This window comes from Watersipora subatra, chromosome 6, assembly GCF_963576615.1.
Source record: "Watersipora subatra chromosome 6, tzWatSuba1.1, whole genome shotgun sequence".
Taxonomy (NCBI): domain Eukaryota; kingdom Metazoa; phylum Bryozoa; class Gymnolaemata; order Cheilostomatida; family Watersiporidae; genus Watersipora; species Watersipora subatra.
Window position 1 is genome coordinate 21,453,945 of NC_088713.1, and position 27,586 is coordinate 21,481,530.

The 27,586-nt window shown below is 35.6% G+C and overlaps 2 protein-coding genes across 2 annotated transcripts in view; both read left to right on the plus strand.

The window, feature by feature from the left end:
* The first annotated feature begins 252 nt into the window (after positions 1–252).
* On the plus strand, positions 253–8,703 carry LOC137398115 (E3 ubiquitin-protein ligase RNF213-like). Its single transcript, XM_068084224.1, has 7 exons — positions 253–406; positions 1,389–1,527; positions 1,991–2,182; positions 2,264–2,390; positions 6,326–6,483; positions 8,118–8,244; positions 8,581–8,703. The coding sequence occupies exons 1-7, from the start codon at positions 253–255 to the stop codon at positions 8,701–8,703; spliced, it is 1,020 nt and encodes a 339-aa protein (XP_067940325.1).
* A 1,485-nt stretch (positions 8,704–10,188) lies between these two features.
* The window catches only part of LOC137398116 (E3 ubiquitin-protein ligase RNF213-like), an 82,788-nt gene continuing 65,390 nt past the window's right edge, over positions 10,189–27,586 (plus strand). The window contains exons 1-8 of the mRNA XM_068084225.1: positions 10,189–10,365; positions 13,904–14,071; positions 17,346–17,474; positions 17,580–17,708; positions 18,594–18,722; positions 18,984–19,156; positions 21,392–21,623; positions 22,162–22,332. Of these exons, the coding sequence (XP_067940326.1) occupies positions 10,189–10,365; positions 13,904–14,071; positions 17,346–17,474; positions 17,580–17,708; positions 18,594–18,722; positions 18,984–19,156; positions 21,392–21,623; positions 22,162–22,332 (1,308 nt within the window). The remainder of the gene's footprint in view (positions 10,366–13,903; positions 14,072–17,345; positions 17,475–17,579; positions 17,709–18,593; positions 18,723–18,983; positions 19,157–21,391; positions 21,624–22,161; positions 22,333–27,586) is intronic.

Consider the following 27,586-nt stretch of genomic DNA (forward strand, 5'->3'; position numbering starts at 1 on the left):
TGTGTTGTTCTTTTATTATATTGTTGTTTTATTCGTTATGCTATCACTTATTGTCACTTATATTGTTGTCATACTAACACACTGGCGGTCTTATTTATTCACCTTGTTAGCCGGTGTTCTTACCGTTTGCCGTTAGCCGGAACGGATGATATTATTGTATATAAAGGAGGGCGCTCACTTAGTCGAGCAGATAGCCGTACGCTCCTTGGCTAGTGAAATTTCCTTCGCTAATAAAAAGCTGAATGAAACTACATGCACTCTCTTCTCGACTTTTATGAGTCTAGGTTGTGCCAAGTAAAGGCTGGCAAATTCCTTTACAATACTTACAGTAAAAATAAAAAAAGTTCTTTGCGCACTGGAGATACGTTCACGCACTTATGCACTGCAAAGAACTGGGCAGAGGAAGGTGGGATTTTGAGTGGTGCTTCTGAGTAGTGCCTCTTTCCGCCGCTAATATGTCGGTAATACCATCGCTAATAGCATCTATATTAGCGGCGGACATGCACGCAGACATGTTCGTATGTACCGTTGTTCGTAACTTGAACGTTCGTAAATAGGGGACCTTCTGTATTCTCTAATTAACTTACTTGTATAAATCCTTGTAAATGCAGTATAATTTCTTAGAGAAATGCAAAGAAATTCAAAAACATTTATTCAAGCATTAGAAATTTTTTTTCAATTTTTGCATATTTGGCCAATATGGATTTTTTAATACACACATTTTAAGAGTACAATTCTTTAGGAATGTTTCATATCATAACATAGTGTGAAGGTTTGTCTGAATTTGATTTGAGTTTGTCTAACAATTTCATTACAAAGTTTTTTGATCTGATTTGTTTGTTGCATGATTTTAAAGATTCACAAACAATACACCTGACAAAACTACTTAAATAAAGATTTCTCATAATTCTTAACTTTATTCGTTAAAACTTTCTATTTTTGCTAAGTATTAAAGAAAAAAAAATAAAAATTTACTGCTCAGCAGAAATATTGTCAAGCTGAGAAAAATAAAAATGTTTTCTATACTAATTTGGTAAAACCAAATATTACACAGGCAATAGATCAATTCATGGGAAAAATCAAGATTTTCTTTTTTGCAGATTTAGATACTGTTTTTCAAAGTACAATCACTTAATAATGCTGCCTGTTCTTTTGCATTAATAATATTGACCATCACACGTCAAATACATATGTACGATTTTTAGTGAGAAATATTGTTGCATAAATTGGAACTAATGGCAAGAATTAATTTTCTATGCGATTTTTTTAAAGCTTAATAATCTCAAAATTTGAAAGCTTTGAGGTTGCTAGTAAATTCTCAGCTCATCAGTTTTAGAATGTGTTAGTTGTGCTTTCTAAAGCGACTCATGATTTATGTTACTTTTTAGTTCCTGGAAGCGCTGGATTCGCTCTTTTTGACAAAACCAGAAATAACTTTTTTGATAACAGCTTCATGTCAAAGCATCTTTACAACGCACTCAAACTTAACAGAGTGCCAATATCGGAAGACTTTGATCAGTTGCCAAGGTATTAAAAGTATTAATTAATGCATTGGTATTATGCTAGTTAGACAAGCATTCAGCACACATGTGTTAATATTTATTTTGCTCTGTTCCTCTCGTGGATTTTCTACCCAAGTTAGATTAGCATGCTGTAATGCTGAGATGCTTGTTTTAGCAAGAGATTCTACTCATTACATGTATTTCAAAATATCTCAATACCCAGCACTAAACAATTCGATTATGATAAAAAGTAAAGGAATTCTTTCAAATCGCAAAAATCTGTGCCAAAGTCAAGATGGGAAAAACAGAAAATTATTGTTTTTAATTAATATGCAAGTTGTATTCACTTTGATCACTTCGCTGAAGCATTTAAAGCTATGACTAGTTTATCTTAGTTTTACACAGTCAACACTCAGCAGATCTGATAATATAGTAAAATATTTTAATATATAAAAGTTGCAAGAATTTAATTTCATATTATCTTTTAGATCAGAAAAGCTAAAAAAACTGCGCAGCGTCATGACCAAAAATGTGAGCCTCCAAAAATTACCAGACAAATCCGATGCTTCTGCAAAGCCTGTCCCGGTACAAATGTTCAGTGACACGGATGACCCTGACCCTAACTACGTACTGACAATGGACAATGCCAAGAAAATTCTAGCTATCCATCAAAGACTCAGGTAGAAAATTCTCTTGTTTGAACATCATATACATGCAGGCTGATGTTGCTAGCATTCTTACCTGACTATTCATGTTTAAAGAGTGAACATTCCTGTGATAATCATGGGAGAGACTGGCTGTGGCAAGACAATGCTCATAGACTTTATGACCAAGCTGCAGGTGCCCACTGAGCTTAAAGATGAAATACAGACAATGGAGATACTCAAGGTTAGGTTGGCTATTTCTTAAGAGTTTTATGAACTTTCGGGATTTCAATGTCTCTCTATTTATTAGGTTAACAACTCACTTTTTATCGCTTTCAGAATCGTCTTTGAAACATGCTAGCACGCTTTTGGAAGTTTTTAACAATTTTAAAAGCTTTGGTAGTTTTTTAAAGTTGATAGAAGCTTTGGAAGTTTTAAAAACTCCCTGAAAAAACAAATAACTAAATTTAGTGAGGAACAAGTAAGAATTTAGTTAGAAAACATTAATGGGCCTATTTAAAATGTTTTCTCAGCTTTTTTAAAGATTTCTTTATTAAATTGCTACTAAATTGTTACTTGTTCCTCACTAAATTTAGTAAACTATTTGAAAACAATACCCGTCAATTGCCATGTATCTCTCTAATTTTGTGAAAAGCATTTAAGTCTGCTAACTTCTCCAATGACAACAATTGCTTAAATAATGCACGTGAAAATTTAAAACAATTTCTAAACCTTTTCCAAAAATAGTAGAGCAGTATCAGATGGACAAGTGATTATTATCCAACACACTTTCCCTATTTTCAGTTCTTATTTTCAGTGTACTTTAAACAACGTGAATATGCTTCAGTTACTTTTCAAATGCTGTTTACACATTATTCTACTCATTAGCTTAAAATATGAGTTGGAGTTTTAAGAGTTCTTACTAAATTCGTAAGTTTGATAATTCAGAAAAGTTTTAAGGTTAATTAAACAATTTTTTCATAAACCAATCCCATGATATCAAAGGTTATTCAAAATCAGTAATAAATAAACACCAACCTCAAAATTTGTACAGATAGAATAAAGGATGACTATGATCACCTCAGAAATTTTGTCTAAGTAGTTCAACAGTTGCAATTGTGAGTTTACTGCTATATGGTTAGATGTGCGGTGAGTTTTTTTTATTGCAGGGTGAGTTTTCAAAGTGGTATATTAATGAACGATTCATGTAACATGATTCAAAACGTAGAGATGATACGATTCAAATGTTTATTATAAGTTTATAGATTACCAACGACCAAAGGTTTTCCTCTAAACTTGAAACTCCAGCCATAATAATGGTTTTACTATTTAAAATAATAAGAACTCATAAAGAACTTTTCTAAACAAAGACTTACCGAGTTTTTGACTTGCTTAATTAAACTAAACAAAATTTCCAGCATGAACCGTCTTATGAAATTTCAAACATGGCACAACAAAATTTAACGATAAACTCATTGAAACAAGTAAACAGGTTTGATTGCTAAACATACTCGATCTTCAAGAGATCCCTCATACATATTTAAAATAAACAACAAGATTTCACTTTAAACTCATCAAAAACAATTAAAACAGTAGCTAAAGAGTAGCTCAACAGTGGCAATTGTGGATTAACTGCTAGATGGGTACATGTGATGTGAGTCTTTTTTACTGCAGGGTGGGTTTTTAAAGCAGTAGGAATGAATAGTTCCACGACTGAACCCAAGCGAAACGGGTGTGTTTGAAAGCTTTATGATAAATGCATATGTGCACACAACTCCCGACCTAACCGAGCCTAAGTATCCACTAACAGCCATACCTAAACCCTTGTACCAAAATCCCATCAAAATTTTTAACCATTTAACCAGGTAACCACGTATAATAATGATACACAACACCTATTTAAATATGTAATATGTAATATAAATCGGTGCGGCAGATAGTAGAAAAACGTGCAAATTTCACCAGTCTATGGCATTGTCCAATTGTCGAAGGTTTCTGTAATAAACGTAGACCGTTTGTTTTACCTTCAGTAAATCGTAACATTATGCCATTGCAATATTGATTTACAGGTACGAAAATGTGGTACACAGATTATCAGCCTATGTTTTTTGTGTAATTACTGAAGGTTTCATTAATTATCTAGAACATTAGCCAAATTTCTTTACATCTTATGTACAAGCTAGGGCAGAACTACAGGCCCTTTTATGACAAGAACATTTCTTTATTTTGCTCCAGTTTTCAGGAAACTTTCAGACACACATGAATGCTAATGCTTGCTTTCTGTTACAGATTGCTGTCAAAACCATTCTAAATTCAACATAAACAACTTTCAAACTGTGTATATTACATAGCAGCTTGCAATTTTACTTCTAATATTGCACTTCTCCTATTGCAGGGGAGAGATATAAACATATAATATTTTCCTTTCATTATTGCAGTTTGTTGTACATAATAACACCCGATACATTACAGCTACTATTGCAGCTACAATTGCAGTTCTCTTTTTGCACTGCTATTTGACTGCTAATATTGCATTTATCCACCAGCAAAACCTTTTATTTTTTCCATTATCAATTATCAAATATTTTATCCAATATCAATTTGATCGTGGGCCTTATGACAGGGGAATTTCTAGTTCATATGATAGCAATCAAACCATAGAGATGATATGATTCAAATGTTTATTATAAATTTATAAATTATCAGTTTTCAAAAAATTTTACGATTGAAAATAATATGAATTAAAAATGAACTTTTCTAAACAAAGACTCACTTAGTTTTCCACTTGCTTATTTAAAATAAACAAAACCTCCTGTTTGAGCTGACTTGTGAAATTTCAAACATGACACAACAAAATTTAACTACAAACTTATCGAAACAAGTAAACAGGTTTGATTGCTAAATTGTCCTCAATATTCAAGAGATTGCTTGTACATATTTAAAATAAACAACACTGTTTCACTAGAAAACTATTAAAAATGAAATGGGTTTGGTCATTAAGGATTTACTGTTGATAGTTCAGAAATAAGTATATATAATCTCTCGAAGTGGTTTAGATACTACATGTATTTTGAGCATCACTCCATTCCAGATCTATTACCCAAGGCCAACACTGTCTTTAGCCATAGCCCAAGTCTCAGACCTACATCTTCTCAGCTGTTGAGAATTTTTTTAAGATCTCTGATGCTTATGGTAGGCGTTAACTAGACTTCCTTAAAGCTTCCAGTAAAGCCACACTGTAAATCGACAGCTTAAAGACTATGACAAGCGTTGCAACGGTGACAAAGCATGTTTACCATCCTAATGTTCCACTTAACAACTTACTGTAGGTTCATGGTGGAACTACTGAAGAAAATATTGTAGAAAGAATTCACATGGCTGAGGAGAGAGCGAAAGCAAATCAGAAAAAGGCAGAAGAGTATGTAAAAAGTTTCACCAGCAAAGAGGTAATAGCGCAAAGCAGATTAGTAACGTTAGCAAACCTACTAGCAGAATTCTAATAGGGATTTCACATGTAAGGATTTCACATGCTTCATCAGTCACTCTGTAAATCAATGACTTCAAGACTATGACAAGCATAGAAAGACTGACAAAGCATGTTCACCATCCTAATGTTCAACTTAATAACTTACTGTAGATTCACGGTGGAACTACAGAAGAAGACATTGTAGAAAGAACTCACATGACTGAGGAGAGAGCAAAAGCAAATCAGAAAAAGGCAGAAGAGATTGCAGAAGGTTTCACCAGCAAAGAGGAATTACGAGCAAAACAAGGAAACGAGCAGAATGAGGAATTAAAGCAAGACAAATTAGTAAGTAAATAATAAGGGTTTTAAGCGTTAATCTCTGTTAAACAACCTATTAAAATCGTTGAGCTTGAATTTCTGTATTCAAGTAAATGCCAATAAATGTTTTTTCATCACAATGTAAAAGTAAGTTCAGCAGATTTTTAAATCAATCACACATTTTAACTGCTGATGATTTCAAATCTGAATAATTCTCCTCTATGTTTTTTAATATTATCTGGCTGCATATTTGATAGCTCAAATATTTATACTATACTCTGATGTTTGTCAACCTCACCACAGTCACTTTTTGAACATCCATATACTCTGGATAATACTGACTGACTTCAACAATTTTGGAATTACTTTTACAATAAAAACTCTATTTTTTTTAGGTTCCGACTATTTATACGGTTCTCTTCTTGGATGAAGTGAACACTACAGAGGCCATCGGACTTGTGAAAGAAATTATCTGTGATAGGCGAATGAATGGAGTTCCTCTTCCTCATGACTCTAGCCTAAAGATTGTGGCAGCTTGCAATCCCTACCGAAGGTAAATATATGTTTTGCAAAATTAAGTTGGAAGGTGTTCTTAGCGTAATAATTAGTTGTGATGCTTTCAGAAACATATTGTTTCTTGGTTATGTAAATTTACCTAGACAAAAGTTATTTGGCACTGAGATGTTAATTTACACTTAAGCCTTTTTAGTTGAAAGTCCCGGACCAAGCACTACAAAAGTATTTGTATATGCAGTTTAATATGATTTCATGTCGAAAAATGTATAGAAACATTAACTTCACATAAAGAAATACGCTAGCACAACTACCCACCCATGCACACACACACACGCACGCACACGCACATGCAAACACACACTTGCAGTGGCACACAAAAACGTATATGGCTTGTTTGCTTGTTTGCATAGCATATTTGCAAAACAACATGCGACATATGTTTGCACATGTGCTCGTAAATAACAAATATATACTGTTTTTATAATTTCCTATCTAGCCTTTAGAAAATGAAATCAACCTATTAACCAAACTATGCAATATAAAGTTGGCATCAAGTAGACCTAAAGTTCACATTAGTATGATGATATGTGAAGCTTGGGACCACAGGTTACAATATATAAACATTAACAGTATGACATTGGATCAACATTAAATATTAATCGTAGCCAAAAAGCTACAACGGTGTTGCATAAGCAAAGAATTCATGTCTCATTATTTCCTAGTCTACCATTGCTCTTCCCTTTGACAGTTCCCTTTGGCTCTTCCCTTTTGCTCTTCCCTTTTGCAGTTCCCTTTTGCTTTCGATTATCATACATTTGTTGACAACCTTCATGGTTTGTATAATGTTTACAGACACAGCAAAAATATGATAAAGAAGCTGAAAACTGCAGGTTTAGGATACAATGTCAGTGAAGATGATGCTACAGACAAGTTTGGTATGCAGTTTGTAACCTTGTTATTCTGTTACCTCTTGGTTTTGTTAAGGCTTCTCTCATTTTATTATTCTTATACGCTACTCTGACACTATCTGGTTTGGTGGAGACTTTTCTCATTCTAAGGATTTCTACTAGCAACCTTATTATCTTCTTTTTAGTGCTTTTATTTTGTCAGATATTGAATTTAGTTTTTTATGTTCTAATTTTAATTTAAAATTAAAACTGAGCAGTAGTTCAATCAGCTGCTCATCAAACACTTGAACTAGCTGCAGTGTATATTGTTGCAGGTTTTATAATGCAAAGACTAAAGTGACATTTTTAAGCCTTTTATGATCTGTTTATGATATTAGTCAGATTTTGCCAATTCATGTAGTACTAGAACAGTTTAATATACTAGAATAGTATATTAAACTGAATAATAATAATAATATTAAACAGAATAATACTAGAACAGAACACTATTTTGTTTGTAAATGGGTAGAATACTTAGAATAACCAGTTATAGATGCTCCTTAATTTTTTAATTTTTAAGGAACAATAAGGTTTATCACTAAATTATGTACCTCAACGGAGTTATTCGGAGTGCCTTGAGCGGCACTGTGAGACTTACTACAATAAGGTGGTTGATCAATATTATCATTTTGAATCTGTAAAATCATTTAGAGGGTTATTTTTTTTATAAAAAGTAAGTTGTTTCTCTTCTAGGCAAGATCCCTATGCGCCACCTTGTGTACAGAGTACAGGCACTTCCACAGAGTCTCCTTCCTCTTGTTTGGGACTTTGGTACACTACAATCTGAGGGTTCAGCATCTCCGGTTGACAGTGTAGAGGGAGCCTACATCAAACAGATGATCATCAAATTTGTATGTATTGTTTTATCTTGATGATTATGAGTTTGTTAGAATTAGAATGCGATTCATGAAGATGAAATAACTTGAAACGTTATTTAGATTTGGAAGAAAATATTTACAAAAGCTCAAAAGCTAGTAGTATCACAACTACATTCTGTTAAAAAGCATTTTTGGATGCTATTGAACTATTTTTAATGATGAACTTCTGGCTGACATGAGGATTGCACTGTGTAATATATAGAGATGTAGTATGCAGCCATATATGTATCCATTTGCAGCCGATACAGAGCTAATTATTTTGTTTTGAACACAAATAGTCGAAATGTATTTCATCTTTTATAAATTCAGGATGAGAGCAAAGAGGAGGAAAATATTCATTTTTCTCGAGAACAGACTCCAAAGCTAGCAGAACTTTTGGCCATATCTCAAAGGTTCATGGTAAAACAAACGGTGAGATATATTGCTCTCTGAAGCAAATAATCACGTAGACAAGCAGGATTGCCAGTTTTATAGACAGCCGACATATACCATTTATACTCAAATATTAGTCAAATTTTTTAAAGATGATTCTAAGGTAAAAATTTTGATGTCGGCTTATAAACAAGTAATGTTTATGGACATGTTGCTACCGAATTAAACATGAAAATAAAAATAAATGTTGCTTCTTTATTGTAAAAGCAAAATACACACTGCAGTATGGAGCCCGAATAAACACTTAGAATAACGGTGCTTAGCCACATAAATGTTAAAATTACTCCACAAACAAACTGGTAATAAAGGTCAGTAAAAATGTGATATATAGTACTAACTAGCTATACCGCCCGGCGTTGCTTGGGTAATAAAATAGTTTTTGAACAGAAAATCAATTTGTATTTAACATATAATAATGTTTGCCATTCCGAATTTCAAACTACATATCATGAGAAAAGTGTTTTGTGTAATTGAAATAAATTAAGAGAGAAAATAAAAACAACTGTAAAGGTTTTTAAACTTTGCCAAACAACTATAACTTTCAAACTTCATTTCATGAGGAAAATATTTTGTGCAGGGCAAAAAGGTTACAAAAAATAAGACAACCATAAAATGCTACCTGAAGCTATAATTGCTAGGGAGCTAGAATGATCCTCGACGATGTTCCTTATTCTTACAGAACTATTACTTTCGTCACCATCAGAATCAGTGCTGCTACTTTATCTGTGCAATCATCAATATCTGAATCTGAATTGGCTATAATGTCATCAACATAAGTAATTATCTGTTTTCTAACTCAGGAGGTACATGTACTTTCAAAACTTGCACAAAAATTGTTCCTTCTTAAGTTGAAAATTCCCAAACCATAATTTAAAACTGCTTTGTTATTTTAGGCTAGTTTTATAGAGAAATTTTTGGACAACACGGTCAATACTATAAAAGTCTTAACACTTTCAAGTCTGGCCGCTTTAGTACAATCCTCCCCCCAGTGGCTGGCTGCTTTTGAGGTTTTCTATTTATATAATATGTCTACCATAATGCTAGTAAAGCTAGGTATGAGCACACCATTGTGGAGCTGAAAACATGAGCTTTCATATCATACTAAATATGAGTTTATTCTGATAAATCTAATCTATGTAACTTCAAGACAAAGAATGCCTTTTCAAAGCAAAAATGATATTTTTCGTAAACAGAGTACAAGGTATTGCTCATTGCAGTAAATACTTTGATTGTATTATATCTACTTTTATTTATGTCTGACATGACATATTATTTCACATTAAGCCTATGATAAGACAAAAAACAGTCAACACATAATAGTCTGTTTCAAAATTGCTCTCGCTTATTCCCAGTTCGTGGTGATCATCATCATTCATATCCATAGGCATATCACTATCTGAATTGGATCAACCACCAATTCTCCTATCCACTTCATCAGTAATCTAATACAATTATAATGGTTTTGTAGCTATTATTTATAAATGTATGAATAGCCCACAGCTCGCTTCCAAAATTGGTCGGTTGGGGCAGAGGTGGATTGGAAAAGGAGGATTATCCCCCCACACCCCACCCCTTCAATCCCCCCACACCCCATCCTTCCTATCCCTCTATACCCCTGACTTCCTCACCCCAACAGAGAGGAAGAGTGGGAAATATTTGCATGTAGAATGTAAAATATCCTACTTTGCAGCAGTATACCCTATAGAAGCAGTTTTAGAACTAGTCTAGTAATCTACTACTATTAGCCAGTAGTCACTTACATACCTAATAATAGTTTGGCCAAAGCAACTAATCATATGAGATGTGAGTGTGACCAAAGATTGGACTAACAAGATGAGTTACAACCATCAGGAGTCTATCAATGAGCGTCTCTAAATCATCCATTAGTCAAGCCATTTCTTGACACACTAAATAAAGTGAAACCGCATTGACATCTTTTACTCACTAAAGCTGTGATTTTCATCTACTGTGACTAATTCTGAGAGTATTTTCAATTTTACTCACCTTCCTCATCATCACAGTCATCTACATCTATTTCACTATCACTTTCATTTACCAACTCATCAACATTTGCAGCTATTTCTTTGATGTAGAAAAAAATCCTAGCAGTTTTCTCAAACTTTTAAAAAAACTTGAGAAAGTTACAATTCTGACATAGCCTGAGGTTTTTGCTAATATTTCCAGTTTTATTTAAGCTAATGGCAAAATTCTTTTTGTACACAAAGCTAAAACTCACGGCTATCAGAATATCAGCAACATTAGCCGATCCAAGGTCAAGAACTAGTACCATGAACTAGCATAACCGCGATCGAATTATTTCGATGTCAGCCACTTGGAGAGGGCAACTCCAATCGAAATAATTCGACGTCAGTCTTGAAAGTGTTAAATATTGTTGGTTATATTGTCGACGAATAATAAAATGAAGATACCACGCAACTGCTGGGGAAGTCACAAAAATGCGTTTACAGCAGTTGACCATTTATGTTTGAGCTCCAAAATAAACAAATCTCAAAGTCTTTGGTCGAGAACTGAAGCGTTCAAAAACCGAAGCTCCACTGTATATAATCAGTACACAAATCACCAAATTTTAAGTTCCAAGATAGATTATTTTCGATATTGTGGGTCGATAAATTAGGCTTAAGGAAAAAAGACGAATAAGCATCGCATATACTTAGGTCCCAATATATTTTTGAACAAAAGCATCGTAAATCATGGACGCAAGGCTAAAATAATTAGCATGCGGATGGTGTATCCACTATATGACAAAGTATCTCAGCACTATGATGTTCTAGCTCAGTGGTAGAGCGTCGGCCTAACAAACTTGTTGATGCATTCGCCGTGAGTTCAAATCCATCCATATGCGGAATTCTTAATATCAAAATTTTAAGATCTATAGCCGGAATGCCGACAGATCCACATAATGACCATTTATAGACATAATTTGAGAAATATATATATGTACGAGCTGTGCTAACCGGCATTGCCTGGGTAATAAAAAGCAGCTTTTAAACAATGAGAAGTAATGGGAGTTGCCTTCCCCACTTGCTACTAGCCTGGTACACTGCTAATGGTAGATTTGATTATACTTAATAATAATGGTGCGTTTACACTGGCCGATTTTGTCGTGCACAGACAAATTTGATGAGTCGGTGTCGGTAGGTGTGAACAGAAAAATCGGTGTCGGCACCGATCTGAAAGTCGGTGTCGGAGCTACCCAGCAGTGCCCGGTTGCACCGACAAGTCGGACGCTCATCAGCCAATCAGAAGCTAGGAGCCTCTGGTTAAATGAGCCTAGGCTTTAATGACAGTGCTAAGTTTATGAAACGAAAGGGCTAGGTTTAATGAGAGGCTAGAAGACTGTCATTAAACTTTCCCTCGTTCTCTTTTTAATAGGGAACCAGCATGGCTAGCAACGATGTGAACGCGAGAGTACCAAAAAATCAAGTTTTTTTCTTTAATTTAAATTAATTAAAAGTGAATAGCCAGTTGTACGACTACTACTAGTTCTACTACTAGTACTACTGTAAATACAACTGTAAAGAAATTTGCCGGTCCTTACTTGGCACGATTTAGATTATGTCATACAGAAATAAATTGCGTGTGATTTCATTCAATGTTTTATTAGCGAAGGAAATTCACTAGCTGAGGAGCGTACGGCCATTTGCTCTGTCTACTAAGTGAGCGTTGCTCCCTTGTATACAATAAAATTGCCCGTTCCGGCTAACGGGACCGAGTGAGAACACCGGCTAGCAATGTTTAAATGGCCAATAATTAGGCCCGCTAGTGCGTTGATATGACAACATAAACGACGACAATTGATAGCATAACGAGTAACAAGGCCAACAATAAAAAAGCAATAAAGAGAGAATAAAAAGGACAACTCATATAATAAAATATTTACAGACATATAAAATATATACAAACAAATAATTACAAGAAGTGTAAAGTGTTGGCCCGGCGTCCATCACACTACTACTACCACAAATATACATTCACCATTCAATCTTCTTCATTATTCATTTTATTTATTGTAATTACTCGGACGAAAGAACTGTACGTACAGTTCTTTGCTCGGATTTTTATTGCCTCATCATTCATTCATTGCTTGGCATTTAGTAGTTGCTTTTAGCAGTAGTAGTAGGAGCAGTAGCAGTAGTGTAGTACTAGTATATAATTTTCCACATCAAGCGCGTTGATTTTTATGTGTACTCGTCTTCGCGTGGTCGGGTGAAGGTCAGAACGGCGAAACGCTGTGATTGGCTGTTGGTACCGACAAAAATCGTTTGATCGTTGCAATGTAAAGTGGGAGTCGGTGTCGGCACCCATACGTGAAATGTCGGAGGTACCTGTCTGAGTCGGGGTATTGGCACCTAATCGGAGTCGGTGTCGGCCAGTGTAAACGCACCATAAGAGCCAACAGTTTTTCGTGATGTTATGCTATGACCCTGCATCGTACGCAAACCCGTTGGGTATTTGCTCCCATATAGGGATATATATCAGCTGGTGAAGAAATCAATCTTTGTGGCCTAAATAGTACGGCACCGAACTTGCGAACGAGTGGGTCTGAGATCAAATTTTCTTTGGTACAGATTCTTCATTTTAAGATCTATAGCAGTAATACGTACAGATATACAACATATATACAAATACAAAGACCTAAATCATAACTTCGCTGGTCACTTACCCGATTGTTTTGTGTTTGTTTAGTAGCCGTGAGGCAGCAAACACGCGATTGACCAGTCAAGCAATGCTCAACTCAGGTTGTACTGTGCAGTCATTGTACAAATAATGCCTTAAGTGTATCGTCCAAGACATCGTTTCAAATACGTCGAGAAAATCCATCCAGTGTATTAAGAATAAATAACTTTGGTTTTGAAAGTTATGTTTTTTATTCTGGAATAGCAAATTCTTATTCATTTTAATGTAAGTATTGTTGAATATTCTGGAATGACAGAATTGACTCGAGCATGTATAATTACCAGAATAATGCACTTGTTTGGCTTAAAAAGCCTATCGACTTATGCGTGAACTAAACATATACATGAATATTTATGGTAATTCTATCGCACACACCATAGAAAACCTATTTAACAGTTCATTGTTAAAATTGGGCTAAAAGGTTATCTGTTTGAAATCATCAAATACTAGTCTGTTAACTTGAGCTATTTCTTAATGACTTGCTTCATTTTGATTCTTTCAGGATGAGTGCAGTTTTGTGAGTCTAAGAGATGTTCATAGGTTACTTGATGTTGCCAGCTGGTTCTACTCTAAGCGAACAGATTTTTTTCCAGCCATGGACAAGCTATTGGAAACTGACCCATTTCTTACATTAAAAAAAGAAATGAAAGAGGAGGACCTGTACAACAAGGTGAAAATAACCCCGAGAAAACTTGTGTTAATTATTACTGATTAAACTCAAATTATTTGTGTACCTTACTTTGATAATGGGTCAACTTCAGTAATCAATAAATTGTAAGTAAATTGTAAAATCGCAAATTTACCTAGAATTTATTGCAAATTGTAAATTGCAATACCTTTAATCAATAAGTTAATCAATCAATTAGTCAATAAATCATAGGCTTCATGTAAATACTGAAGAGCTACCTAGATGCCACTAAAGTTTTTTTTACAAAAGCTAATGCTTAGAATCTTTTCCAAAAATTCAAGCTACTGATGTGTTTACAATTTGTCATACTATTTACGCTGACCATTAATCTCAGAATTTAAAATATTGCAGAATTATATTGCAGAATTATTGCATATATTACTACCTGTAAGTTGAATGCAGTTACAACTGTGGAAATGAAATTACATGTCTAATTAATTAGAAGGAACTAACTTGAAGGTTGACTTGCAACACAATTCACATTACAGTTATTTGGTTTTAACCGATTCACCATGTCTTAATCTGCTATGTTGTAGGTTCAAAATATGTGGAAATGTGATTACAAGCTCTTAAAAGCTCAAAAACGAACAGTTAATTGCACCCATCGCTAAAACGCCGTAGATCGGAATCCCTTTCCAAAACAGCTCGAATGTGACGTAATTGAAAACGATGGGTTCTGTTTACACTTTCATGCAACCTCATTCGTCGAAGCATTTACACAAATATACTTCACACATTCAATATAACCATGTCTATTGTCCTTACACGTCTATTTGATGATCATTGTAATGCTATCACTTTGAGCACTGATATCTCAAAGCCTAGCCTGAAAATTTGTTTAATTTTTTAACCTTAGCTCAAAGGCATGCATATCATCCTCTGATAAACATGACGAACCTGTTAGTCACTTGTGATAGTCGAGAAATACTGCAGAAATTATTTGCCCTGCTTGGCAGAAAGAATGGGTCACATGATCAGATTACGGCGAGACGATTAGCCCAAGCCGAAACAAAACTGTAAAGTAGCGAGCATCTATATTCGATACGGGCTTTTCGGTGAAACCTGAAGAGTTTGTCATAAACTAGTGCTACGATAAGTTTTATATTGAGCTTTTTATTGGCTTTTCAATTCATGTGAGAACATCATATGACAAGACAATAATCAAACTGTAATGACTACGGCAGATAAATAAACAGATTCCAATCTACAGCAGCTTTTCGTTTTTGAGTGCTACGGAATGTTTTATATTCCTTTTATTCATTTTAGCACTTTTATTGGCTTTTCAATTTATGTGACATCATCGGATCAAAACAATAGCCAAAATGTTTAAGATTTTCATCAAGATAAAGACATTCCACACTGCGGCGTTTTCATGATGGCCGCGATTAACTGCCCGTTTCTAAGCTTTTAAGAGCTTGTAATCATATTCCCACATATCTGGGACCTACAACGCAACAGAGTAAGACATGGTGCATCTTTTGATATCAAATAACTGCTATGTGAATTTTTTTGCAAGTAAACCTTTAACAGTTTGAAGATTATACTAGCCTCATGATCTGGATTTTGACTTTATGTAAATTATTCTCAGATCATAATTTTAACAGCGAATCACGCAGTGTCGAAGTATACAGAAATCATTAGAGTTTTTCTAGATAGATTAATGAAAGTAAGAGCAAGTGAAAAATGTAGTTTTCTTAAAAATTTTTTGGGCTTTTGTGAAAACCTGGTTTTAAAGTTGTTTTTCCAACAAAATATGCTAACGCTTTTGCTACCGTAATCGCTTAGCGTACTGAGCCAACTTGTAGCTCAATTTTAACTTTGGACATGGATGCAAAAAATTTGTTATAACTCACCTTCAATTTGGTGTAAGTTCCTAAATAAATATGCATTGAAAAGCTGAAAAATTTCTGCACAAGTTGATATTTATTGTATGCAATTAACATATGAAAATCTTATAGCCTTTGTTGTAATTTGTTTGAGCTATCAAATTTTACTTTTCAGTATTCTAAATTTGAAGGCATACTTTTATTTTATTAACATATTTAACGATATGATAAAAATACGATATATTAGAATATGTAACAATATTTCTAAATGAAACTTTAAAGCAAATAAGCTTTAGCTTTGTTTACTTGGCCAGGTTGGTTCGGATTGTTGCTATTGTTTTGACTCGTACCAGCTTCTTCTGGCTGTTCAATACCTTCCACAGTGTTTTTTGGTCTGAAAGCTCTTTTGCACTTGTGAACTTAGTGATGTTAGTAAAGAAAAACTTGTGCATAGCTATTTTGTAGAGATACTTCTCAAGTAAAGAAAGCGAACTCATTAGCTATGTGTAGAGCTTATACATGCATGCTAAGAATAAAGGTTCACTTCAGAATAATAATACGAATCTTGTTGTATTCACTCAAACCGATGGTTAGCTGTTACAAAATACCAATTTACAAATCAATAAAATGATTACTAAAAGGTCTATTGAAAAGTTGAACTATTTGACTGAAAGCAGATTTGGTATGTTAGGGCAAGTTCCTTATTGCATTATACTTGGTTTCCATACAGAAGGGGTTAAAGTGAAAGAGTTTTATTATTCTGCACCTTCTGTACTACTGCTAGTTAATTTCTCTTTTTGTTGTATGACTGTACAATAAATACACAAAATGGCATATTGTTTTAGAGAAATTTTCATAACTCAAAGTGTGGATATATATTTACTCCTACTGAAGTTGACTAAATCTTTAACCTTCTGACTAATTGATTGCTAGTACGATATTTGCTTCTTTCAAACTGTCTGCACAGTGGTTCAGTGAGGAGTATTCTTTTGTACTTTCAGTCCAGTGATTCAGTGAGGAGTATTATTTTGTACTTTCAGCTCAGTGATTCAGTGAGGAGTATTATTTTGTACTTTCAGTTCATTGATTCATTGAGAAATTTTCTTTTGTACCTTCAGCCCATTGATTCAGTTAGGAGTATTCTTTTGTACTTTCAGTCCAGTGATTCAGTGAGGAGTATTCTTTTGTACTTTCAGCCCAGTGATTCAGTGAAGGGTATTCTTTTGTACTTTCAGTCCAGTGATTCAGTGAGGAGTATTCTTTTGTACTTTCAGTCCAGTGATTCATTGAGGAGTATTCTTTTGTACTTTCAGCCGAGTGATTCATTGAGGAGTATTCTTTTGTACTTTCAGCCCATTGATTCAGTGAGAAATTTTCTTTTGTACTTTCAGCCCAGTGATTCAGTGAGGAGTATTCTTTTGTACTTTCAGCTCAGTGATTCAGTGAAGAGTATTCCTTTGTACTTTCAGTCCGGTGATTCATTGAGGAGTGTTCCTTTGTACTTTCAGCTCAGTGATTCAGTGAGGAATATTCTTTTGTACTTTCAGCCTAGTGATTCAGTGAGAAGTATTATTTTGTACTTTCAGCCCAGTGATTCAGTGAGGAGTATTATTTTGTACTTCCAGCCCATTGATTCAGTGAGGAGTATTCTTTTGTACTTTCAGTCCAGTGATTCAGTGAGGAGTATTCTTTTGTACTTTCAGTCCAGTGATTCAGTGAGGAGTATTCTTTTGTACTTTCAGTCCAGTGATTCAGTGAGGAGTATTCTTTTGTACTTTCAGTCCAGTGATTCAGTGAGGAGTATTATTTTGTACTTTCAGCTCAGTGATTCAGTGAGGAGTATTATTTTGTACTTTCAGTTCATTGATTCATTGAGAAATTTTCTTTTGTACCTTCAGCCCATTGATTCAGTTAGGAGTATTCTTTTGTACTTTCAGTCCAGTGATTCAGTGAGGAGTATTCTTTTGTACTTTCAGCCCAGTGATTCAGTGAAGGGTATTCTTTTGTACTTTCAGTCCAGTGATTCAGTGAGGAGTATTCTTTTGTACTTTCAGTCCAGTGATTCATTGAGGAGTATTCTTTTGTACTTTCAGCCGAGTGATTCATTGAGGAGTATTCTTTTGTACTTTCAGCCCATTGATTCAGTGAGAAATTTTCTTTTGTACTTTCAGCCCAGTGATTCAGTGAGGAGTATTCTTTTGTACTTTCAGTCCAGTGATTCAGTGAGGAGTATTCTTTTGTACTTTCAGTCCAGTGATTCAGTGAGGAGTATTCTTTTGTACTTTCAGTCCAGTGATTCAGTGAAGAGTATTATTTTGTACTTTCAGCTCAGTGATTCAGTGAGGAGTATTATTTTGTACTTTCAGTTCATTGATTCATTGAGAAATTTTCTTTTGTACTTTCAGCCCATTGATTCAGTTAGGAGTATTCTTTTGTACTTTCAGTCCAGTGATTCAGTGAGGAGTATTCTTTTGTACTTTCAGTCCAGTGATTCAGTGAAGGGTATTCTTTTGTACTTTCAGTCCAGTGATTCAGTGAGGAGTATTCTTTTGTACTTTCAGTCCAGTGATTCATTGAGGAGTATTCTTTTGTACTTTCAGCTCAGTGATTCATTGAGGAGTATTCTTTTGTACTTTCAGTCCAGTGATTCGGTGAGGAGTATTATTTTGTACTTTTAGCCGAGTGATTCATTGAGGAGTATTCTTTTGTACTTTCAGCCCATTGATTCAGCGAGAACTTTTCTTTTGTACTTTCAGCCCAGTGATTCAGTGAGGAGTATTATTTTGTACTTTCAGTCCAGTGATTCGGTGAGGAGTATTCTTTTGTACTTTCAGCCCAGTGATTCAGTGAGGAATATTATTTTGTACTTTCAGTCCAGTGATTCATTGATGAGTATTCTTTTGTACTTTCAGTCCAGTGATTCAGTGAGGAGTATTCTTTTGTACTTTCAGTCCAGTGATTCAGTGAGAAGTATTATTTTGTACTTTCAGCCCATTGATTCAGTAAGGAGTATTCTTTTGTACTTTCAGCCCATTGATTCACTGAGAACTTTTCTTTTGTACTTTCAGCCCAGTGATTCAGTGAGGAGTATTCTTTTGGCGATTGGTGTCTGCTACCTCGCACGCCTAGAATCTGCTACTAGAAAATCTTATGCAAAAGCTATCAGTGCAAGTATCTGCCAACTGATGGGAGGAAAAAGTGTCACAGAAGGGGTTGAATATTTGTTTCAGCAAGTTAATATGTAAGATTTGTTAAAGTTGTCTAGTCTTGTAGGATATTCAGTATTTGTGTAATTTTCTTTAGAAAATTGTGGTGAAACAAAACCTAAAATCGTTTTTGGGTAGTTAACTATGTTTTAAATGATTTAAAATTGTTCTAGTTCGCATATTTTTTTCCCATTTTAGATGCTTAATTCTGCAAATATTCAAATATAAACAACATCACTCTATGTACCAATTTATATAATATTATTCACCTTTAATTATATCTAGCATTAAAAATAGGCATCAGTTAATCTCAAGATATAAAATGGTAACTGTATAGCCTACATATGAGTGGGCTAGCGTGCATGTATGTCTGCCCAATTTTTAAGTTGCATAGATTCCAAAAAAACTGTGCAGACTTTTTTGGCCACTGGTGGTTAGACTCTGATCTATTGGTGAATTATCTTGCAATCAAGGATCTTAAAAATAATAAATATGTCTACATTTATTCTTTGCAAAGTAATATATACTAATATATCATCTATATTCACCTATAAATTTTTTTTATAAAAGTCAATCTCAGGTATTTCATTAAAAGAAATCATTTATGTTATACTCAAATACATATGTAATTAATAGTATTTGTGTGAACCTTATAAATTATACATATATACTATACTAATATAGATACCCTGGGACACTTATGTATTCGCGGCATCTAACTTTCACATTTTCGCGGCAACATCATCTCGCGAAAATTTCATGAGCGAAACTAAACTATCATAACGAACGAGCGAAAACGCGAAATTAAATGGCTTTGTTCATTAATATTCACAATAAAATCGTCATATTAGAAATGCAGGCAATTTTCGTGTGTGGTTGGCCCATTGGGCAATTTTTGCTAAACTCATTATAGCTAATACACCGACTGAGCAGCATGGCAAAACAAATTAAGATAATAAATTTTTTTGGAAAAGCCTAGACAAATGAGGAAGATGATGATATTAGTTTAGTCATTGAATATGTAACTGATGAGGATGACAGTCTGGTAGCAAAAGTCATAAAATTGAATAATAATTATTGTGGTGATGAATTTTATTACCAACCAAAAGCAATAACAACCCGGAGTCATGGCCACCGCGGCAATGCATGCTATAAATGCTTGAATTCTAATATTGGTACCACATCAGTCACTGCGGGAGGGACTTTGACGTCATTGATAGTCCAGAAGACAAATGGCAGCAAGCGATCAAATTGTTTTATTGATGTCGCTTACACATTTCTACCTGCGGTTCACAAATACAAACTACCGTCTTTTTCGGACTATTATCCGCTAGTTTTTTTCTGATGATTTGAGTCATGCGGCTTATATAAGGGTGCTGCTGATCTGTGGCTTTTTTCTTTCACCGCTAGGGCGCACTAACGGGAATCTCCAATTAGTGCGCTTCTAGCGATGAATGAAAATACGGAACAATGCCTCACGGTACTGTCCCATTAGGCACTAAGTTAAAAAGCGTCGGATAATACAAAACTTTGCTGTTCTGCACTGTTCCGCTTTAAATGGCAAAGTTGCTGCCACATTAAAAAGCAGTCCTTAGTTTTGTGGCCTATACTAAGGTGCGGCTTATGTATTGTTTTATTATCGTTTTTTGGAAAATAAAGCCGATGCAGCTTATATAGAGGTGCGGTTTATAGTCCGAAAAGTACGGTAGTCCCAAATTGAAAAATATTTCGTACCAGTGAACTGGACCTGAGGAATCTAATGTTTGTTCCACGGCATTTATTTTCACATCACTATATTTTCGCACTCATCAAAGTGCGTTAATACTAATTAATATTAATATAATAACATTAATATAATAAAACTCGAAATTAAGTTGCAGCGAAATTTTACTCTGTATGCTACTCACAAAACTAAATACTAGCGAAATATAAGTGTCCTAGGGTATATTAAAATGATGATCGTTTTTTTTCTTTAGAAACATATTTCATCTCCTCATCTATTTTACCTGTTAAATTGTATGTGTCCATGAAACAAAAATTTATACCATGAGAGCTGCACTCATTCTCTGCCCATATGCAACAAGCCATATAGGATGTGTTGATAAAAGGGCGTTTACAAAACTTAAAAAAACAATGAAAAGAGCTGGTGTGAGGTAAAACCTATCAAATGTGTCAGCTAGGGTTTGCAGTCCACCAACCAGTGAAATTTATGGAGAAACATTATAAAGCAAATTATATAGCTTGCTAGCATTTTTTACAACTGTTGACAGGTGCCAGGACCTGTTCACCAATAAAGTTGTAGACCCAGAGCAACACAAGAACATAGCCAAGAACAAAGCACTCAAAGAAAATGTCTTCATGATGATAGTCTGCATAGAGACAAGGATTCCTCTCTTTGTTATTGGAAAGCCTGGCAGTTCAAAGTCACTCTCTAAGTCAATGGTTGTGGATGCCATGAAAGGAGATGCTTCTAGAAGGAAATTTTTCAAAACTCTTAAGAATGCAAGTTCAATTAGTCAAGTTTTTAAATTTAGTTCAATTAGTTCAATTAATCTGTTTCACATTTTAAAACATTTGGCAGAAGAAGTACCATATAATTGTTTTCTGAGATGCATAACAAGTTTAAATCAGAGTATTTTGATTAAACCGTCATTGAAGTTTAAATACTTTTGCAAATGCGAGTTTATTCGATTTTAATTTTTATTTGATATTTTTCCATATTTTGAATTAGATGAAATATTAAGTTGTATATTGACAATACAGTTAAGAAGTAAATAAGGAAATTATATTGAGTATAGTTTGTCACATTTATATCAACTAGCTTTTGTTTTCAAAACTTTCGTTTGCTTCATCAAAAATATTATCAGTTTTATTTATAGTATTTTATGGATAAAATACAGTTTGTAGTGTACAATGTAAAATGAATCATTGGTAAGTGGGATGTTGACTATAATTGTCTAAAACAACTTGTGAAATTCATGAAATGATTGTCAATTTCTTACAGGAATATACATGTACTTGATTATGGCTGTCATTGCAGACTTACGTTGTATCCTTCCAATGCAGTCGCTATGCCACTACATCAGGAATCGTCAACGTATTCAAAGAGTGTGCGTCCTTTCAGGATGATCAAGATTTGGATAAGTTTGTATCGGTCGTCGTTCTTGATGAAGTTGGATTGGCTGAAGACTCAGAGAACATGCCCTTAAAGGTAGCATATTGTTGCTCATACAAAGTCCTGCCCTTAAAGGTTGCATATTATGGCTCATACAGAGAACATGCCCTTAAAGGTAGCACATTGTGGCTCATACAGAGTCATGCCCTTACAGGTAGCATATTATGCCTCATACAGAGAACATGCCCTTAAAGGTAGCATATTGTGGCTCATACAGAGAACATTCCTTTAAAGGTAGCATATTATGGTTCATACAGAGAACATTTCTTTAAAGGTAGCATATTATGGCTCGTACAGAGAACATTCCCTTAAAGGTAGCATATTGTGGCTCATACAGAGAACATGCCCTTAAAGGTAGCATATTGTGGCTCATACAGAGAACATTCCTTTAAAGGTAGCATATTATGGCTCATACAGAGAACATGCCCTTAAAGGTAGCATATTGTGGCTCATACAGAGAACATTCCTTAAAAGGTAGCATATTATGGTTCATACAGAGAACATTCCTTTAAAGGTAGCATATTATGGCTCATACAGAGAACATTCCCTTAAAGGTAGCATATTGTGGCTCATACAGAGAACATGCCCTTAAAGGTAGCATATTGTGGCTCATACAGAGAACATTCCTTTAAAGGTAGCATATTATGGCTCATACAGAGAACATGCCCTTAAGGGTAGCATATTGTGGCTCATACAGAGAACATGCCCTTAAAGGTAGCATATTGTGGCTCATACAGAGAACATGCCCTTAAAGGTAGCATATTGTGGCTCATACAGAGAACATGCCTTTAAAGGTAGCATATTGTGGCTCATACAGAGAACATGCCCTTAAAGGTAGCATATTGTGGCTCATACAGAGAACATGCCCTTAAAGGTAGCATATTGTGGCTCATACAGAGAACATTCCTTAAAAGGTAGCATATTATGGTTCATACAGAGAACATTCCTTTAAAGGTAGCATATTATGGCTCATACAGAGAACATTCCCTTAAAGGTAGCATATTGTGGCTCATACAGAGAACATGCCCTTAAAGGTAGCATATTGTGGCTCATACAGAGAACATTCCTTTAAAGGTAGCATATTATGGCTCATACAGAGAACATGCCCTTAAGGGTAGCATATTGTGGCTCATACAGAGAACATGCCCTTAAAGGTAGCATATTGTGGCTCATACAGAGAACATGCCCTTAAAGGTAGCATATTGTGGCTCATACAGAGAACATGCCTTTAAAGGTAGCATATTGTGGCTCATACAGAGAACATGCCCTTAAAGGTAGCATATTGTGGCTCATACAGAGAACATGCCCTTAAAGGTAGCATATTGTGGCTCATACAGAGAACATGCCCTTAAAGGTAGCATATTGTGGCTCATACAGAGAACATGCCCTTAAAGGTAGCATATTGTGGCTCATACAGAGAACATGCCCTTAAAGGTAGCATATTGTGGCTCATACAGAGAATATGCCCTTACAGGTAGCATATTATGGTTCATACAAAGAACATGCCCTTAAAGGTAGCATATTGTGGCTCATACAGAGAACATGCCCTTAAAGGTAGCATATTATGGCTCATACAGAGAACATTCCCTTAAAGGTAGCATATTGTGGCTCATACAGAGAACATGCCCTTAAAGGTAGCATATTGTGGCTCATACAGAGAACATGCCCTTAAAGGTAGCATATTGTGGCTCATACAGAGAACATGCCCTTAAAGGTAGCATATTGTGGCTCATACAGAGAACATGCCCTTAAAGGTAGCATATTGTGGCTCATACAGAGAATATGCCCTTACAGGTAGCATATTATGGTTCATACAAAGAACATGCCCTTAAAGGTAGCATATTGTGGCTCATACAGAGAACATGCCCTTAAAGGTAGCATATTATGGCTCATACAGAGAACATTCCCTTAAAGGTAGCATATTGTGGCTCATACAGAGAACATGCCCTTAAAGGTAGCATATTGTGGCTCATACAGAGAACATTCCTTTAAAGGTAGCATATTATGGCTCATACAGAGAACATGCCCTTAAAGGTAGCATATTGTGGCTCATACAGAGAACATGCCCTTAAAGGTAGCATATTGTGGCTCATACAGAGAATATGCCCTTACAGGTAGCATATTATGGTTCATACAAAGAACATGCCCTTAAAGGTAGCATATTGTGGCTCATACAGAGAACATGCCCTTAAAAGTAGCATATTGTGGCTCATACAAAGTCATGCCCTTACAGGTAGCATATTGTGGCTCATACAGAGAACATGCCCTTAAAGGTAGCATATTGTGGCTCATACAGAGAACATGCCCTTAAAGGTAGCATATTGTGGCTCATACAGAGAACATGCTCTTAAAGGTAGCACATTATGGCTCATACAGAGAACATGCCCTTAAAGGTAGCATATTATGGCTCATACAGAGAACATGCCCTTAAAGGTAGCATATTGTGGCTCATAGAGAGAACATGCCCTTAAAGGTAGCGTATTGTGGCTCATACAGAGAACATGCCCTGAAGGGTAGCATATTGTGGCTCATACAGAGAACATGCCCTTAAAGGTAGCACATTGTGGCTCATACAGAGTCATGCCCTTACAGGTAGCATATTATGCCTCATACAGAGAACATGCCCTTAAAGGTAGCATATTGTGGCTCATACAGAGAACATGCCCTTAAAGGTAGCATATTATGGCTCTTACAGAGAACTTGCCCTTAAAGGTAGCACATTGTGGCTCATACAGAGTCATACCCTTACAGGTAGCATATTATGCCTCATACAGAGAACATGCCCTTAAAGGTAGCATATTGTGGCTCATACAGAGAACATTCCTTTAAAGGTAGCATATTATGGTTCATACAGAGAACATTCCTTTAAAGGTAGCATATTATGGCTCATACAGAGAACATACCCTTAAAAGTAGCATATTATGGCTCATACAGAGAACATGCCCTTAAAGGTAGCATATTATGGCTCATACAGAGAACATGCCTTTAAAGGTAGCATATTGTGGCTCATACAGAGAACATTCCTTTAAAGGTAGCATATTATGGCTCATACAGAGAACATGCCCTTAAAAGTAGCATATTGTGGCTCATACAAAGTCATGCCCTTACAGGTAGCATATTGTGGCTCATACAGAGAACATGCCCTTAAAGGTAGCATATTGTGGCTCATACATAGAACATGCCCTTAAAGGTAGCATATTGTGGCTCATACAGAGAACATGCTCTTAAAGGTAGCACATTATGGCTCATACAGAGAACATGCCCTTAAAGGCAGCATATTATGGCTCATAGAGAGAACATGCCTTTAAAGGTAGCATATTGTGGCTCATAGAGAGAACATGCCCTTAAAGGTAGCATATTGTGGCTCATACAGAGAACATGCCCTTAAAGGTAGCATATTGTGGCTCATACAGAGAACATGCCCTTAAAGGTAGCACATTGTGGCTCATACAGAGTCATGCCCTTACAGGTAGCATATTATGCCTCATACAGAGAACATGCCCTTAAAGGTAGCATATTGTGGCTCATACAGAGAACATGCTCTTAAAGGTAGCACATTATGGCTCATACAGAGAACATGCCTTTAAAGGTAGCATATTGTGGCTCATACAGAGAACATTCCTTTAAAGGTAGCATATTATGGCTCATACAGAGAACATGCCCTTAAAAGTAGCATATTGTGGCTCATACAAAGTCATGCCCTTACAGGTAGCATATTGTGGCTCATACAGAGAACATGCCCTTAAAGGTAGCATATTGTGGCTCATACAGAGAACATGCCCTTAAAGGCAGCATATTATGGCTCATAGAGAGAACATGCCTTTAAAGGTAGCATATTGTGGCTCATAGAGAGAACATGCCCTTAAAGGTAGCATATTGTGGCTCATACAGAGAACATGCCCTTAAAGGTAGCATATTGTGGCTCATACAGAGAACATGCCCTTAAAGGTAGCACATTGTGGCTCATACAGAGTCATGCCCTTACAGGTAGCATATTATGCCTCATACAGAGAACATGCCCTTAAAGGTAGCATATTGTGGCTCATACAGAGAACATGCTCTTAAAGGTAGCACATTATGGCTCATACAGAGAACATGCCCTTAAAGGCAGCATATTATGGCTCATAGAGAGAACATGCCTTTAAAGGTAGCATATTGTGGCTCATAGAGAGAACATGCCCTTAAAGGTAGCATATTGTGGCTCATACAGAGAACATGCCCTTAAAGGTAGCATATTGTGGCTCATACAGAGAACATGCCCTTAAAGGTAGCATATTGTGGCTCATACAAAGTCATGCCCTTACAGGTAGCATATTGTGGCTCATACAGAGAACATGCCCTTAAAGGTAGCATATTGTGGCTCATACAGAGAACATGCCCTTAAAGGTAGCATATTGTGGCTCATAGAGAGAACATGCCCTTAAAGGTAGCATATTGTGGCTCATACAGAGAACATGCCCTTAAAGGTAGCATATTGTGGCTCATACAGAGAACATGCCCTTAAAGGTAGCACATTGTGGCTCATACAGAGTCATGCCCTTACAGGTAGCATATTATGCCTCATACAGAGAACATGCCCTTAAAGGTAGCATATTGTGGCTCATATAGAGAATATGCCCTTAAAGGTAGCATATTATGGCTCATACAGAGAACATGCCCTTAAAGGTAGCATATTGTGGCTCATACAGAGAACATGCCCTTAAAGGTAGCATATTATGGCTCATACAGAGAACATGCCCTTAAAGGTAGCACATTGTGGCTCATACAGAGTCATGCCCTTGAAGGTAGCACATTGTGGCTCATACAGAGTCATGCCCTTACAGGTAGCATATTATGGCTCATACAGAGAACATGCCCTTAAAAGTAGCACATTATGGCTCATACAGAGAACATGCCCTTAAAGGTAGCATATTATGGCTCATACAGAGAACATGCCCTTAAAGGTAGCATATTATGGCTCATACAGAGAACATGCCCTTAAAAGTAGCATATTGTGGCTCATACAAAGTCATGCCCTTAAAGGTAGCATATTATCGTTCATACAGATAACATGCCCTTAAAGGTAGCATATTGTGGCTCATACAGAGAACATGCCCTTAAAGGTAGCGTATTATGGATCATACAGAGAACATGCCGTTAAAGGTAGCACATTATGGCTCATACAGAGAACATGCCCTTAAAGGTAGCATATTGTGGCTCATACAGAGAACATGCCCTTAAAGGTAGCATATTATGGCTCATACAGAGAACATTCCCTTAAAGGTAGCATATTGTGGCTCATACAGAGAAC

What these genes read in the sequence shown, in the direction of transcription:
- LOC137398115 (XM_068084224.1), top strand. Translation starts at nt 253, where the DNA reads ATGCACTCTCTTCTCGACTTTTATGAGTCTAGGTTGTGCCAAGTAAAG. An exon ending in AAAGAACTGGGCAGAGGAAG is followed by an intron (nt 407 to 1,388) that starts GTGGGATTTTGA and finishes GTTACTTTTTAG; the next exon opens with TTCCTGGAAGCGCTGGATTC. An exon ending in GACTTTGATCAGTTGCCAAG is followed by an intron (nt 1,528 to 1,990) that starts GTATTAAAAGTA and finishes ATTATCTTTTAG; the next exon opens with ATCAGAAAAGCTAAAAAAAC.